At 51.4% G+C, this 16,561-nt stretch overlaps 1 protein-coding gene across 1 annotated transcript; it reads right to left on the bottom strand.

The window, feature by feature from the left end:
- Window positions 1-6,607: 6,607 nt before the first annotated feature.
- LOC148219705 (serine/threonine-protein kinase PAK 3-like) lies at window positions 6,608-15,660 on the bottom strand. Its single transcript, XM_088156994.1, has 5 exons — window positions 15,626-15,660; window positions 11,638-11,755; window positions 10,777-10,876; window positions 10,144-10,340; window positions 6,608-7,356 (listed from the first exon to the last, which is right to left on the bottom strand). The coding sequence occupies exons 1-5, from the start codon at window positions 15,658-15,660 to the stop codon at window positions 7,204-7,206; spliced, it is 603 nt and encodes a 200-aa protein (XP_088013120.1). The 3' UTR covers window positions 6,608-7,203.
- Between the last annotated feature and the right edge of the window lie 901 nt (window positions 15,661-16,561).

The raw sequence follows: 16,561 nt of genomic DNA, 5'->3' as shown, positions 1-16,561 counted from the left end.
TGGTGCTCTACTGCAACAGGCCAAGTCCACAGCTTGCTCCACAATTCTCAGCCACCAGCATTGTCACGGGTGCCCAGACCACTCACCAAAACATGGACTTGAGTCCTTCCACGTCTCAGGCGACCTGCCAGGGGAGAGGGAAAAGGAACCAGCTGCTCTTAGAAACTCTCTGTGCACAGGAATCCCACAGAACAAGGCTACCCAAGCATACAGCATTTCTCTTGAACACCATCGCTCCACGAGCAACACTCCTTTTGCACAGCAAGCAAGGGTACGGGGCAATACCCTAGACTGTGTCTACCTGTTGCTTGGCCTTGCCACTAAGGAACAAGATAACTGGCTGAGAAAATACAAATTGTTCCTTAGCAGTCAGTGCCTACATTGTAGCTCATTGTCAACCCTACAGCCGAAGCTGCTTTTTTCTCCTCTCTTTTTCCTGGACAGTTTTAAATCATTTTTGTGAAGTGTATGCCGTATTTCCCACACGCTTGCTGTCAACAGTTCCCCAGAAAAGCTTCCCCAAACCCCTGTTAGCACGTGCCGTTCTCTTCAGACACAGCACAGGCCCAGCTCCGGGGTTCAGGAGGACACACAAACTGCTCGGCACTTTGCCCTTCAGCGCAAAGCCAATCGCTCTTGTAGCACGCACAGAGGGTGCAGTTAGACAGGCACATCCTTTAAGGATGGAATGCAGAAAAAAGGTGCTTTCCCTCGGTTCTGGAGAGAACCGCAGAGTTTTTAGAAAGATGCCTCCAAAGCTCTCCCAGTCTGTATTTTGGAAGTTGCCCACACCCTGCTGGGCAGGAGACACCCCCTTCTTCCTGCTGAAGCCCTTGGCAGGAGCTTTAGCAAACATATGGCATTTTTATGGCACTTTTGTTTCAATGTGCTTCCCGAAGGGAAAAGACTTCTACTTACGTCTCAGACCATTAAAAATTTTGCGGGAGGTTCTGTGGAATTCTCCTGCGTCATTTTCTTCTAGACCTTCTCATAATGTGCCACAGCAAGGAGCAAACAGGTGCCAGTGCCGTGGGTAACTGGAGAAGGCCACAGGTCAAGAACAGGAGTTTAGCCCATGGCTACAGGAAGCAGAGGAATTTGCAAGGCAGGTGAGTGCTTGAGATGCTGGAGGCCTGCCAAGCTGCCTGCTCTTGTCTTGCTGCTGAAATCCTGAACTTCATTGTTCTTGACAACAACACTTGGGCCAAAATCCAGCATTTCTTAGAGAGATTGGCATCTGCGGAGGAACGGCTTACGCTGCTCATCTTTATGACAATTAACCCAGGCCATGGTTTAGAAAGGACGGACCTAAGTGAGTCTTTGGATTTTCCTGGAAGGAACAAAGCCTTGTGACAGCAAGCAGCATTCCCAGGCCTGCAATGGCAAGGTCCTGGGCATGAAGGTATGGGGCACAGAGTGCACTCATGCCCTATTTCTGCGTCTTTCTGGGAAGCTGAGGAATCTTGCCTCCACCTGTGAGGAGCTCAGCCTGGGAAGTAACACTCCCCTTCTGGTTTGGGTTTTCTCTTTTTTTATTGTGGTCGGCAGCTCTTTGTAACATGAGCCAAGCCTGCCGCCAGCCTGGCTGATTGGAGCCTGCCAGCAAAGGCATTGCACGAAGCCTGGACAGGAGGCACTTGAGGAGGCTTTGTGGCCTGCCAGCTCAGCGCAGGTCTGGGAATCAAAACTCCCTAACTGCCGCGCTCCACGGGGAGATTGCCTACCTCGTCAGCCCGCGCTGAAGCTGTCCCTGCCCTGGCGCTGTCCAAGGCCCCGGCGCCGTGCGCTGGGGACGCACAGTCCCCACAGTCTGGGGCTCCGCGCTGCTTCGCAGCTGCCCGACGCTCTCCCCCCTCACGGAGGGGTCCCGCCCCGCCCCAGGCGCCCCCTGGCGGCTGCCCCGCCCCGCCCGCCCCAAGCAGGGGCCTTCCCTTCCCATGGCGCCCCCCAGCGGCAGCCGCCCCTCCCTGCAGGCACCGAGGAGGCCTCGGGCCCTGCTGCTCATCCTGTCACTCGGCTCCCTTCTTTTCACACACCAAAGAAGGCTTGACAGGAAGCCTTTTCCTGCCCTCTCCCTCTGCTTTCCTTTGTGCGGACCCAAGCTCTGCCCTGAACGTGGCCCTGGCGTCTACATAGCTGCTGGCGCAGGAAAAGGGCCCTTCCTTCTCCCGCCTCTTGTCACTACTGCCTCAAAAGCACCGCCCAGCTCTGCTGGGAGGAACAGCCCACGGCACAGTGGGTGCCATCCCTGCCCAGCCGGGGCTCTCTGGCAGAGCACCAGCAGCAAGGAGTAGCACTGCTTGCCTTGGCTTCACCCGTGAGAGCAGAAGCCTCTGTGAAACTTCAGTGTCCACATCACTAGGAGGAAAGGGATCGCGGTCTATTTTCAAATTTTCCATTTCAAAGGCTTTAATCAGATAAATCAGGTTGAGACCTTCAGACAGAATTTTACCAATTTATTGCAGCCAGGGTGGAATGTCTCATCAGAACCATCCATAGTACTGTCTAATGGGTCTCATTAACGCATTTGAAGTTTGTTTTAAAGACTTAGACTTCTGTTTCCTTCAAAACTTCCTTATTATTCCTCCTTAGGACAGCTGTAGATAGAGCTGCGGAGAAAGAAGATTCTAAATGACAGGTTATTCCCTGTCCCTCACACTGCTGTCTGTCTGCAGAGCACCACACCAGCAGCAGAACCTCCTCTGGCTCGCTCTCTTCCTCCAGAGGCTAAAGAGGAGGCAAAGGACAACAAATATCCATGGGCTGTCAGTCCAGATCCGGAGCATGCTGAACCTGTAAGTGGCAGCTTTGGCTGGTACACTGCAAAGCTTTGGTGCAGTGCAGAGCTGCAGGTTTCTGATCAGGCAGCACTTGCCGTTTGTGGCTGAAGATGCTGGGGCTGGAGTCCTGCCACGACCCAGCACTTCAGCCCAGCCACTGACACGTGGCAAATGGGATCTGAATTTTTATGTGCACAGAGTGCTCAGGCTCCCCGCTCCTCTTTCCCCCTCAGTGTCACTGCAGAGGAACAGGTCATCTTTTCCGCAGTCACCCAATCTCTGGGTTCACACTTCCTGACAGATCTAGGATGCAAAGGGCCTCGTTAAGAAGGTCAAAAGCATCGAGAATATCTTAGGAATTCTGAGAAAAGGTTACCCTTCCAAGATAACCAAGTCATTCCCTGCATTTGTCCTTTTCAAATTCTTTCAGTTGTCGTCCCTGTTGGATCATGCTTCTTCTGGTGCTTCTAAGGAATTGATTGTACTCTTGATTTGTACCAAGGCACAAACTGCAGAACCATCTGAACTGAACACAGAAACCAACTACCTCTGTCAGAGCATCTTCACATTCCAGGTCACTTTCAAGATGTACTTGGAGGTGTTTGAATGATTATCTATGGCACAACTCTCTCCTTCTGGCTGCAGGCTCTGCAGCTGCTTCCTCTGAGTTCACCCAGGCTTGTATTCCCTAACAAGTCCTAGTACCACCTCCTCTTTTCCAAGGGCACAATAGTCTAAATGAAAACCTAGCCAATGGCACAACTCTCCAGTCCAGAAGGAAAAGAAAGGACAAGTTGTAAAACATTTTCTCAAAACATTTGTCCTGCTTTGCTGCAAGAGTCTTGCTGCACACAAAGTGTTGAAAGCCGAGAAAAGCTGCAAAAGACGCTGTGGCACGTCTTGTGTGCCACAGAAGCTCAGCGTAGCTCTCCAGTAAAGAACTGAGTTTGAAAAGAGCAAACATGATTGTTCAAAAGATTCTTGGAAAATGGAAACAGCTTTCCCAAAGTGAAATGAAAATGGAAAGAAACAACTGAAGATGTTCACATACATGAATTTCTTTATTTATATGCTCCCCTTTTCCGTGTTGCACAAGTTCTACATCACATTAATTCCAAATTCCTCTCACTTCTAAGACCTATGACTTACCATGTTATATACACTCTACACACAATTTGCCTTCCCTTCTTTTTCTCTGAAAGCAATGCTGGAAACACAAGAAACATGCAAATGTAAGATCTCCAAAGTATACAGTGCTTTGGTCGAGTGTGAGTTCTAGAGAGAGGGAATAGGATCTGCGTGTATATTTTACCCTCACCAGTGACAATACACAGCTTCAACAAAGGTGATTTGTGTGCCATTGTGCACAGCTCAAGACTCTTTGCCTTGGATTAAGGTGGCAAAGTTAACGTGTTTACACAGACTGGGGATTCAACTGCTCTGGTTTTCTACCCGTGTCAATAAACAGCAGCAGAAGTAAACCAGCTGGCAGTTTCTCAGCAGAGAGGACCTTTGCTCCAGTGTGAAAGTGCTGGATTGGCAATGGAGGAGGGAGCCGGCTGAGAGCTGAGCTGCTCTATCGGATTGGCATCCGAACGGCGGCAAGAAGAGCGGATCAATGCTTTTCTTTTCATCGTATCCGCAGTCTCCGATTTTCACCTGGGAGCGGACAAGGGAACACGAGCAGCGCTGGACAGGAGAGCGTAGCTCCGGGCGCCGTTTCGCCTCCACACCCCGAGCGCTCGGGGGAGCATGGCTGCCCCGCAGGGCCTGGATTTCTCCCTCCTCATCTGCTGCTCTGCCTGGCACGGGCAGGCTCCTCATTCAGCACTTTGTTATGCTGCAGGGGAATGTGCGCACAGCGCTTTGCTTGTGAGCAAGAGGTGGCAGTGCGGGTCGAGCGGGCGGGATGAGGCACCAGGGGAAAGTTGCAGGGTGGACGGAAATTAAAGAAGCGGCTAAACGAGTCGGTGGTTTTGGCGTCGTCGCAGGAGGAAGAAGGAGCCGCTCCGTGCCTCCGGCCGAACCCGCTTCGGCCCCGGAGCCAAGTGGCCAGAGCCGCCCCGGGGCGCGCGCGGCCGAGCGGGGATGGGACAAACGGTGCCGGCGCTTCAGCAGCAGCAGCGGCAGCGACGACTCTGCTCACCCTCGGCGTCTCTTGCTCTAGTTCCTTCTGTCCCTGTGCCACTGTCCCGCACCCTGTCCCGGTCTCCCTGTCCTGCTCTACCCCTCCCACTCCGGGTCTCTCTGTTCACCTTCCAGGCAGGGCCATGCTCCTGGCCTGTCCCGGCCCCGAGCGGGGCTGCGCCCTCACCAGCCCCGCAGTCCCGCCGCGGTCTCGCCTTCGCCCGGTCCTTGCCGTACTGCCCGTGGCGCTGCTGGGCGGGCATCAGTAGCGGGGACTTGGGCAGCATCGCCATCCCTTGGGCTGCGCCTGTCGTGACTCCGTGCCCGGCTCCGGCCTCGGCCCTGGCTCCGGTTCCGACTCCTCTCGGGGCCCGCGGAGGACGCGCGCGGGGCGGTCGCTCTCGGGGCCGGCGGCAGAAACTCGGTGTGATGGCCGCCGACCTCGAGGCTCCGGTGCTCCGTTCAGACGGGGGTGCCCGGCCCGGGGGGCTTGGGGAACGGTCGGGGGCCGTTCGTGGACCCGGGCTTACCGCCGACAGCCCGCAGGGAAGGCGCAGGAGGCCCTGCAGGAGCGACACAGCCTGGGTTCAGTGCTGCGACGCGGCGGCTTCGGCAGCGTCTACTCGGGGACGGCGCCTCGGTGAGTGGGGGGTTGGGCGGGGGTCGGGGGAGGAGGAGGAGGAGGAAGGTGGACGAGGATGGGGTTCGGCAGAGCTGGCTGCAAACTCAGCCCGCTGCTCCCCTTGGCTAGCAGGTGGCCATCAATTGTGTGTTGCGGGATTGCATCCGTCATTGGACAGAACTGTTGAGGGACCGGGACCAGCAGTAGAAACTGGCTGTGATGGGCGGGGAAAGCCGAGGCCCGGGAATGTGGAAGCCGCCAGGAAGCCTCGAGGGAGAGCAGCGTGGGCTCAGCAGAGGGAGCAGGGCATCCAGTGCTGGATTCCAGACCAATGGCACGGCATCAGCCCCACTGATGGCATCATGGTCTTCCCGCAGCACAACAGCATCCGTGCGTCTCTGGAAATCAAGATCTTGGACAAGGTATCCACTGGGCTCCATGGTGTTGTTCAGCTCCTGGATTGGTTTGAGCTCTCTGACAGCGTCTTGTTGGTGATCAAGTGCCCAGTGCAGTCTCAGGACGTCATGGATTTCGTTCTGCTGGAGGGTTCCTGTCTGAGAGGTGGCGCAGGGGCTGTTCTGCCAGGTGCTGGAGGCCGTGCAGCAGCTGTAAGGTCCTGCACCACGACATCAGACCCAAAAACATCCTCCTGGACCTGGCCACCAGATAGACTGAAAGGATGGACTTTGGCTATGGCACCTACCTCCAAGACACACTCTCCCCACAGTTTAGAGGTGAGACCACCCAGGGCTACTCTCCCACTCCTAATATCTCATGGGCCAAACCTGGATGTGGCCCTGGAGATTCCCCCTTTTGCTACCAGTCACGGGCACACCTATGAGCCACAGAGATCTGCCTGTAATTGACAGAAAGAAAGAAGGAAAGTTCAAGAGCATAATTCCTCCTTCTCCTGCTGCTAAACCAGTTTTCCTCTCCCTCATAAAGAGGAAATGCAGTTTTCCTGTGCATTGATGGCAGCTTATCGCACCTGCACAGCTGACAGGCCTTTTCCCCTGCTGCTGTGCTGCGGGCTGATTTAGCAGTGTTATAAATAATAAAGATATTCATCGGAATTGAGTATAATCATAAATAAGCGATACTTTATTTCATGATCAGGATACGGTCCACGACAGCCACAATTGCAAAGAGCAATGCCGACCCCGGGATCAGCGCCGTGTTAACACGCTACCATCCGAACTCTACCGCACCGGATCCCCCAATGTTCACAAAAACGCTGTGTCAGTCCAGTTTATATACAGCTTTTCCTAGCCAGGAGCAGAGGTCTTGGTCTCCTTTTGTCGTTTCGCATATTCATGTGGTTTTCTTTCTCTGCGTTTTGCTGGGAGATGATGAATTCTGACGAAGGCAGGCCTTGGTTTACTGGAAGCTGGTATTGAGATGTATTTTTTCTGGTTCTGTTATCTTAATCGCGGGTGCGTATTGGGAGCTCATCGTTTGGGTGTTGCCTGGACGGTTTTGGAGGGAGCCTCTCTGTGGCCACGCCTATTCACCTGTTAATCTGGGCTGTCCTGCTTTTGTTGGCTGTTACAATGTTGTGATGAAGCAATCTGCGTCCTTTTCATCCGTCGTTCTCTTTTCGGTTTCTGAGTTTCCTTTGTTACTTTATTCATACCAAAACTGCTTATTCCGCATTAATTTACAACTATCCACGAATTACATTATATCATATATTGCAGTGGCAACGTCCTCCTTCATCTCAAGCAGCCTTTTCTCCTCCTCCTCCTTCTTCTGTACTTCAGCCAGGAAGTTTTCCCTCTGCGCCAGCCTCTGCTGTGCCTCTGAACTCTGTCGTTCCTGCTTGCTTGCCTGGTGAGAGAAGGAAGACACTTTGTTGGGGGTTGATTTTTTCCCTTTTCTCTCTGTGGAATTTTCCCCATTGTTATGCTAAGAAATTTGTTGGGTAGGACCTAGCATGGGTGGCTAGTGGCAGGAGAAAGGCAGGGGAAAGGGGGGGGGGCGGAGGAAGGGGGAAAAACTGCGAGATCAGAAGCCAGAACAGGAGATGGGGAGGCACTGGTTCGCTCCCGTTTGCTTGTGGAGTCAGAGGAGGACGACCGCTGCTGCTACCCACCATCCCCCGCCATCCCAATGCCGGGAGCCATCTTTTTTGGCTCTTAGACCCCGCACTGCTGCCTTCTCACCTCAGTCTGCTATCTCCAAGCACCCTGCTGAGCACCGGGACCGGCGCTGTGTGCAAAGTCTCTCCTCCATCCCTTTCCCATCCACAGTACTGCCGCCATCACTCCCAGCACCCCTGCAGCTGCATGGGATCTGCCCCTGTCCACCACTGGTAACTGCACCACGGGGAAGGATGCCTGTGGCCGAGAAGGACTGGAACTGGGATCCTGTTCTGTTTGGTTTTAATTTCATAGCTGGTTTTTTTTGTTTTCGTTTGGTTTGGTTTTGTTGGTTTTTTTTTTTTGTCTTGTTAGATATATTAACAAAAAACTGTAATCCCTATCCCCATATCTTTGCCTGAGTGTCCCCTGAATTCCAAAATTATAATAATTTTACATTCTCCATTTTAAAGAGAGGCTCCTACCTTTCTTAGCAGCTACTTGTCTTTCAAACCAAGACAAGGTCCAGGTGAAGCCCCAGCCAGGCTCCCCAGATAATCAGCAGAACCTTCATGCACCACACAAAGCCCCAACTGAAAATTACACATTAGTCATGGCTTTGTGCCCCCCCCCCCACAATGCTGTCCTAATCAGAAATTTGGAAGGAGGATCAGCAGATGGGACAAAAGGAGATGTCACATTCCTTTCCCACAGTCACGGCTGCCTGTTTCCTGGCCCCTCTCTCCTCAGCATTTCTGCCTGCTCTCAGAGCTGTGCTCTCAAAGCGCTGAAGTGGTCCCTGCCATCTCCTCTGCTTCCTTCATTACTTTGCTGCAGGGATGACAGCAATCGGGCTTCAGAAGAAGCTGGAGAGAGGCTCCGCTAATTTGAGAAATGGATGCTGTCCAAAGGAAACAGAAACAAAAGAAACCAATTTAAAAGACACAAAGGAAAAAGGAACCATGATTTTCCAAGCTGACCTTCTAAGAGGCTCAAGCTGGATTCCTCTAGCGCCAGAAACACACAGACACAAGTGGCAGAGTGCAGATGGACTCAGCTCTGGCTTGCAGGAAGAGCAGTGTCTGCCTTGGCATGCCCCCCCTCCTGTGCTGCCTGCCATCTTCCTCCACAGCAGGGGCAGCTAAGGAAGTGGCCCAGTCACCAGCTCCTGTCTGCCACAAAACCTGGCAGCAAAGCTGCAGCAGTTCTCATCGACTTGGGTGGGCCAGGCAGTGCATGGGGCTGGCACAAATCCTGCTCAGCTGTCCCCGTTTGGCTGGCAGAAAGCTCGAAGAGTGGAGCAGGAGGGACAAGCTGGGTGCCCTGGGATGCTCACAGTCAGCCTCCCACCACCCCTCTCTTCCCACACACCAATCTAGAACCGCTTGGCAGGGATTGCTTCTGCTGTGCTCTTCAAGCCCCACTTCGGGCCTTCATCCCCAGCACTACTGTACTTCAGTTCCTTTGCTACCAGGGAAACCTGAATCCACCATCCAAGAGCAAAAGAGGGCCTTGCAAATGACCAGAAGGTGGGAGCTGTCCTGTCCGGAACGGCGGTGAGAATTGGGCTTGCTTAGCCTGCAGAAGGGCAAGCCCTGGGGAGACCTTTCAATATTTGAAGGACTTCTAAGAAAGATGGGGATACATCTATTAGCAGGGCCCATTACAACAGGACAAGAGGGAATGATGCCAAGCTAAAAGAGAGTCCATTCAGATAGCCTCTAAGGAAGAAACTCTTTACCAGGAGAGTGCTGAAACACTGGCACAACTTACCCAGAGAGCTGGGAGGTGCCCCACACTTGGCAACATTCAAGGACATGTTGGGTGGGGCTCTAAGCAACCTAACCTACTTGAAGATTCCCTTGCCAGTGGCAGGGAGTTTAGGCTAAATGACCTTCACTGGTCCATTCTAACCTCAACTAGTCTTGGATCCTACTTGGTTTTCATTTGAAAAGCGCCCAGAGAGGAGATTATTATCGGGAAGCCCATCCAATGCCCTGGAGTTTGGCCGAGGAGCAAAGCCTGACAGGGAGCAGCTGTTTGGCTGTAGCCGATTTGCAATGTACCTGCAGAAGTTCCTCGGCAGAGCCTCGCCTGTGCACATCCATCTGCAGGCAGCAGCCCAGAAATTCACACAAGCCAGAGGGTAGCCTGAGCTTGTGCAGATACGGTGCCCCTCGCTTGCCTATCAGGTATTTGGCCTGAAGTAAATGGAAACACAAGAACTCTGTGTGATCTTTCCACATCCTTAAGTGCTCACCTTGAGCCCATATTTTACGCTGCAGTTTGCAGTGGCAATTTCTTGCCTAGCAGATGGTAAGAGATGAACCTTCCCAACCAGAATAAAAAAGGCCTCAATGCAGCGCCAGCTATTCCAACCTTCAACAGGTCTTGCCTTGGAAGTTTATGTGGGCCCCAGGGACATTTGACAAGTGGGCCTTGGTGGAACTAGTTCCAGCTGTGGGAATGGGATTTTGTCTAATCCCGTTGTGACAGAGCAGTAGGACAGCAGCATCTGAGCGTATTTGCACCTTACCGTGTCCTGGGTTTTCCAAATATAAGGAGCCCTTCCTTTGGCCATTTCTATTCCCACGATGCCAAGGGACCAGGTGTCCACTTTGGGGCCGTATGGCTCTCCTCTCACAACCTCGGGCGCCATCCAGCAGGTGGTCCCGACCATCGACCTCCGTTTGCTGCGCTCAGGGACGAGCACAGCACAGAGGCCAAAATCAGCTGAGGAGAAAAACAAACACTGCTTCAAGTAGGAAACCAAGGAAAAGAGTTCGCCTCTCTAAGTCTCAGAATGCAGTGCGGAATCCAGCTGCAAAAGCAGCTGTGCTCTCCTTCCTCAGGGCTGCAGCCAAGGACATGGGCAACTGTCCACTTAGCAACCCCCCGCCCCCCCACTATTCACACCGTGGCTTTTCTTCATTCACCTGGTGGTTTACACTGTAACTCCCTCCTTCCGGAAGGAGCACAAAGCACAAAGCAAACCTACTCTTGACACCTTGTTTCCTTTCTAGACCTCTCAGCACCTTGCAGCTGCGTCCTGAGCTTGCAGCAGTGCCCTGTGCACTCTCACCAGCACCACTGCCGGGCACCTGGCAGCCACTCAAAAGCAGCCCCACATTGCCTCCCCGGGGAGCGGCTCCTGAGCAGGAACACCCACCTAACTTGACGGAGCCGTCCCGGCCCAGAAGGATGTTGCTGCTTTTGATGTCTCTGTGGATCACCTGGTTGGCATGAAGGAAAGCCAGGCCTTGCAGGCACTGAGAGAGAAAAAAGAAAGAGGAGGACAAAAGTTGGCCTGATCCGACGTCATCACACGCTTTAAAGGAAACTGCTCCTGAAGATTGACAGATGTCACAGGAACAGTGAGTGCTGCCAAGAGGAAGAGCTTGCCGCTGCATCCCTAGGAGAGCAGCATCTTTCCAAGGGAAGGCACATTCCTTTCTGAGGGGGAAACATCAGTCGTTGCAGGAGACTGTGCCCTGCAAAGCCAGTGCAATGACTGCTGCTACAGCGAATGCGCTCTCCCCATCCTGAGGACAAGCAACGGTTTTCCAAAAAAGGAAAAGTCCCTGCCTCAGGTACCAAGGGGATCATTGTCGGGCGGGAGACCACAGGACGAGGGTCGAAGTAGCTCATGTGTCAGTTTTCAGCAGCAAGCAGCATGGTGGGTGCCATGCCATCCTTTGAAGCTGAGACCTGTGATAGCAGAGTCTCTCTTTGCCTTTGCTGTTGGTTTAAAACTGGCACATCCAGAAGCTTTCTGCATTCAGTTCTTTGCAATTACAGGCAGAAAATGAAAATGAAGAAGAGACAGAGCTCAACACCAGTAGATAAGAGAAATTAGCAGACTATAGTAAGGGCAGGGACACCGGCAGGCAGTGCAGTGCAGATGCTCGCTCTTCTCTGAACAATAAGAGCAGCACAGAAAGCAAGCTCTGAACACGGAATCACTCACTTAGCAGCGCTTTCAAAGGACGAGCCTGTCCAAGGCATCCAAAGTACAAGCAGGATCCCTTACCTCCCGACAGACAGTTGCTATATGTCCTACAACCATCCTTTTCTGGCTCACCACTGCAGCTAAAGAGCCTCCGTCCATGTACTCCAGCACCAGCCAGACATCCCCATTTTCCAGGTAGCTGGAAGATGAAAACAACAGCGTGGGGCTGAATGTGCACAGTTAAATTGCTGCACCGAAGAAATGCCTACAGTAGAGTTTTGTTTCCAGGTCACACGTAAATGAGGATGGAATGAAATGAAGACACGCTCCACCTAGACTATCCAGTGCTTGCAATCTGTGCCGTCTCAATGAGGAACGCACATCCGCACAGAAGGAGACGGCTCAGGTGGCAAGCAGGGAAAAAAGTCACTTTTGCCATGGCAAAGATAAATCTGGAAGCAGACACATCCCAGCAGCTGCTTCATCATCTTCATACACAAATCCCACCATTAATTCCAGCAACGAGGAGACACGGTTTTCACAGCTTTTACCCACGATACGGGGGTGTGCAGCAATGCCAACACCCTTTGGAAAACCTTGCATAGAGGACAGTCACAAACAGGAAAAACCATTTCAAACCTGGCAAATGATGTTTCTCTTAGCCTAGTCTTTTGGCATGCAAGGCAATGGAAAATAGTGAAAACAGTGCATGGGAAATCATTTCTGTGTTGGTTTCCCAGACCTCCTCCTCCTCCAACATCCGGAAAAAATCACACCCCGAAACAGCAAAAGAACATGCAGCGAGTGAACGTGCAAGCTGCTGGCTCAGTAAGAGAGCCACGCTTCTGAGGACCATCTTCAAGCTGTCTCTTGCAGGACCCACGAATGAGGACAAAATGCAATCTCCTCCTATGCCTGCTACAGGAGTGGACTGATGTTCGTAGAAAGATCAATTTTCTGCCAGTGAGTAAAGAGCTTTTAAACCTCTGCCTTGCAAGTATGGAAACGAACATTGCCAGAAAAAGACCAGAACTACTTACCTTTCTAGGTAGGTAACAATATTGGGGTTCTTCTTTTCCCTTATCACCAGCAGTTCTTTTAAAACCTCCTCGCAGCCCTGGTGCTGGAGATCAATTTGCTTTACGGCCACCTACAACCGTGTTGGGAGCCGTTAGGAACAGACATTACAAGAGCCTCTTTCTCCACACGCTGGCGGGCCAGGATGCTCAGTTGAAAGGGACTCTCAACATCAACCACAAAGCAACAACAACACTCTCTGCACACACAGAATTCTCAAATGGCCCTTGTTTATCACCACTATTCTCATTTACACACGTTTTGTGAGTCAAAAGCAATTTTCCTCAATTTTGCTCTTTGCTCTGTTGTGAAAAGAAATGGAAACCACTGAAAATACATTAGCATTTCTAGGGGCTTTGACCAGCGTTTCAGAAACTGCTGCCATTCTTGACTGTGCACCAAAGCGCACGTATACATTAGGGAGAAAATGCTGTCCAAAAAGAACTCCAAGACGACTCAAAATAGAGTTACAATCCTAGCACATCCTAACTTCTTCCGTTTGCATTTTGCATCACTGAAGAACATTCTTGTCACAGTTTAAACTTGTAGTTCTTTAGTGGATTTAAAAAGGAAGAACCCTTTCTGTGGTACACTATGGACACACCCCAGGGTATAAGCGGGCTTTAGGCCTTTTGGACGCCTTATAGACCTCCCTCCAAGTGCGGTTCCTGAGCACAGCACTGTAGGTGGATAAAGCAATTACCAGGACGATGGAGTTGTGTTTGCTGAGAGGCAGAAATGAGAATTCACGACTTTCAACTTTTAGCCCCAAAGAGCACTGGGACTCTCCAAAACACCCCTATTTGTACTGTGCAGTACAAACAGCATCTCTGTAATGGGATGTCACCGACACAGGACCAACACAAGGCTGTGTTCTTTAAGGCTCTTCATCAGCTTTTTCTCATCGATCTCTGTGTGTGTAGGTTGGGGTGTGTGCGTGTGTGTGTGTGTGTGAGTGTGTGCGTGTGTACCAGGTTCCTTAGGTGTGAAAAGCAAAAGTGCTCCCCAGACAAGATCTCTCTTTCTTTAGGTCTTGCATTATATTTTCCAACTGAACCATGTGATATAAAACAATGGGAAATGCTATTTGTGTCTGAACCTCGGCTAAAGAGGAATTGGGCCAGAATGATGGCTGTTGCCAGCAGCTAATCTATGCATATTTATCCTGTAAATCCAAGCAGGTGTGTCCTTCTCTGAAAGATACCACTGCCATCCTTGCACTCATTCAGGCAGGTAGGAAGGACAAAGTCTCTTCAAAATGCAGCGACAGCCTTGGCTGCCAAGACAGGCAGCCCACAGCTCTGGCCACAGATAACATCACAAGGGAAAAGCACTCAAGGGTTGCAAAATATTCATGGGCTGTTGGCACTTACCGCTCGTCCTGTGGCAGCTTCAAAGGCCTTATAAACGGTTCCAAAACTCCTAGAAACAGAACAGCGGCAAAAACAGAGAAGCGATTGAGTGCTGAGGAGCAAAAGGCTGCCCAGGCAGGAGCACTCTGCTGCCTGCATTGTTTTGCAAACACAAGAGTTCATCTATTCTTTAGCTAAAAGCACAGCAGCCCAGCAGCCCTCTGCCACGCAGCATGCACAAGAGATAAGCGGATCCAAAAGGAAGACAAAGGGCTGCGACAAATCCCAAATGTACACACTAGATTATGGAGGCAGGGGTTTTCTTTGCCTTTTTTTTCTGTCTGTGCCTGTCTCGAGCCTTTCTAGGCACTGAAACACACAGTCTTGTTGGGCCTTCTCACCACTCTCTTTTGATTCTCTCTACAAAACTCAGGCAACGCAACGCAGCCTTTCTTCTTGTCCTGACGGCTGAATATTGTTTTCCGCAAAATAATGTAAAGAAATACTACTGAGAGCTCTTATCTGACACCTATCATGTGGGAAGCTGCTCTCATGAGTTTTTTCTTCCTGAATCAGTGTGGCCGTAGTACTTTGAATCATACAAAACCATATCTCCTCAGAAAATAAGCAAACTGGTGCCATGCACTCGAGGAACAGGAGGGCTTCCAGGTCCTGCTCCTTGAGGCAGGCAAGACATTGTCAGCATCCAGTTCTCTTTGATGATGCCCAGTGGTCAGTACTGAGACAGAGACAATCTAAAGCCAGGGTCCGAAGATGCCTGCAGCTTGCCTGACTTCCCACTTGATATTACACCAGCAAAACAGCTGGCCCATGGTTCTGTAGAAGTAAGTGTGGCTGCACTCACCCACTGCCAATAACTTCCCATCCGGTGTATTCCTTTTCCAGATTCCCCATGCTCACAACATGCCCTGAAAGAAAACAAATGCAAGAAGCAAACTTCAAAACAGAGTTCCTGACTTCCAGGAGATCTCAAACGCAGCTCCACTCTCTGGGACTATGAGCAATTTATGGTCAGTTGGCTAACAACCATGGCAACAACGACAACGACAACAAGAGCCCCAGCAAGACAGGCAGCTCTGTAGCACACGTGGCCTGCATGGAGTCAGGTTCCCCACACTCCTTTGACGGGTTACCTTGAGAAAAAACTAAGCCCGTGGAGACACCATCCCAGTGAACAGAGATCAGAAAAGAACAGGCACCCAGGCAACTGGTTGTCATCTATAAAACGGGAAGGAGAGCTGAAAAATCATGAGTCTTCCCTTTCTCGGGAATAAATACTCTCTTGTGAGATTCAGCCAAAGGTTTCATACTCGCAAAGATTAAAGGCACCCTGGGATCTGGGATGGATTTTTATCACCAGCTGCTTTCAGCTGAGCAAATAGAATATTGAGGAGTGGTTTCTAGGAGAGGAGAGGGCCTTCTCTACCTCTCAGCACTTTGCCTAAAAAATGCCTTGACATATTCAAAGAACAGCAGCTCATATAAATCCAAGAGCTGTGGCTGTAAGAATTGGGATCCCCTTCATTTATGAGCAGGCTAAGTTCTGAAGACAATTTTGCCCATTCCCCCTGTACTGAAGAACTACACAGCTCGTCTTCAGCCTGAGGTGCAGCACTCACTAGCCCTGCACTCGGCCGTAGAACACGTGCCCCATCGTCCCAAATGGGCACAGCTGAGACGGGTGACAAGGACAGGGCCGCTCCACAGGCGCTGCCGTGACACAGACAGCTGCCCAAATGAGATGCTGATCCTTCCACCAGTCCAGGCAAAGCTGCAGCAATGGGCTGGCAGCTGAAATCTCACAGCTAAGGAAGGCTCCAGCCTCTGCACTCACATCAGCCATCAGTGGCAGGGCACGTATGACAAAAAGGCTGCCTAAGCCCACACATGGGCACTGACAACCACTGGGAAGAAGCCAGAGCCAGAGCGAGCTCCCTTACGAGATGTTGACCCCACTCAAGACAGAATATGATTGTCTCTGTGTTCAGACACATGGAGGAAGAGATCAATCCACCTTTTGTCCCAACGGCTGATGGCAGACACTGAGTAAAACGGGCTGTGTTCTGTACCTGACCAGGTAATCTCTGACAGCACAGCACTGGCAGTTATTAGCGGTTCCGAGAAGCAGCTTTGTTGGTTGTACTGCAGAGTCACCAAGGCCCCGGTGTGCTTTCCTAGAGTATGATCTGTGCTGGCATTCAGGCCGCTGCTTACTATTCCAAGAGCATTCACGGGCTGGGCATTAGCCGTGACAAAGTGCCCATGACCGGAGGGACATGCAGCAGAGGGGCTGCAAGCTTGCTCCTGACAATTGCCTGCAAGGCAGTTTCATCTGACCATGCCACATAGATGAGTCTCTTTGATGCATTTCCTAAGCATGCAACGAACATATCAAAGAGGGACTGTAAAAAAAGGACCCTGCTTTTCTTCCTTTGCTGCACTTGACAAAGACCTCTTCTGTGGCAATCCTTACAATTCAGAAATCCTTCATTCTTAAATTCCTTGAAACCCTTAAAAGGCCTCAGAAACAGCAGAACTGCAAGTAGAGCTAAGCA

Source organism: Sturnus vulgaris, chromosome Z (assembly GCF_052056855.1).
Source record: "Sturnus vulgaris isolate bStuVul1 chromosome Z, bStuVul1.hap1, whole genome shotgun sequence".
NCBI classification, from domain to species: Eukaryota; Metazoa; Chordata; class Aves; order Passeriformes; family Sturnidae; genus Sturnus; species Sturnus vulgaris.
Note: the sequence above shows the minus strand (reverse complement) of the source record. Positions and strands in the feature narration are given on the sequence as shown.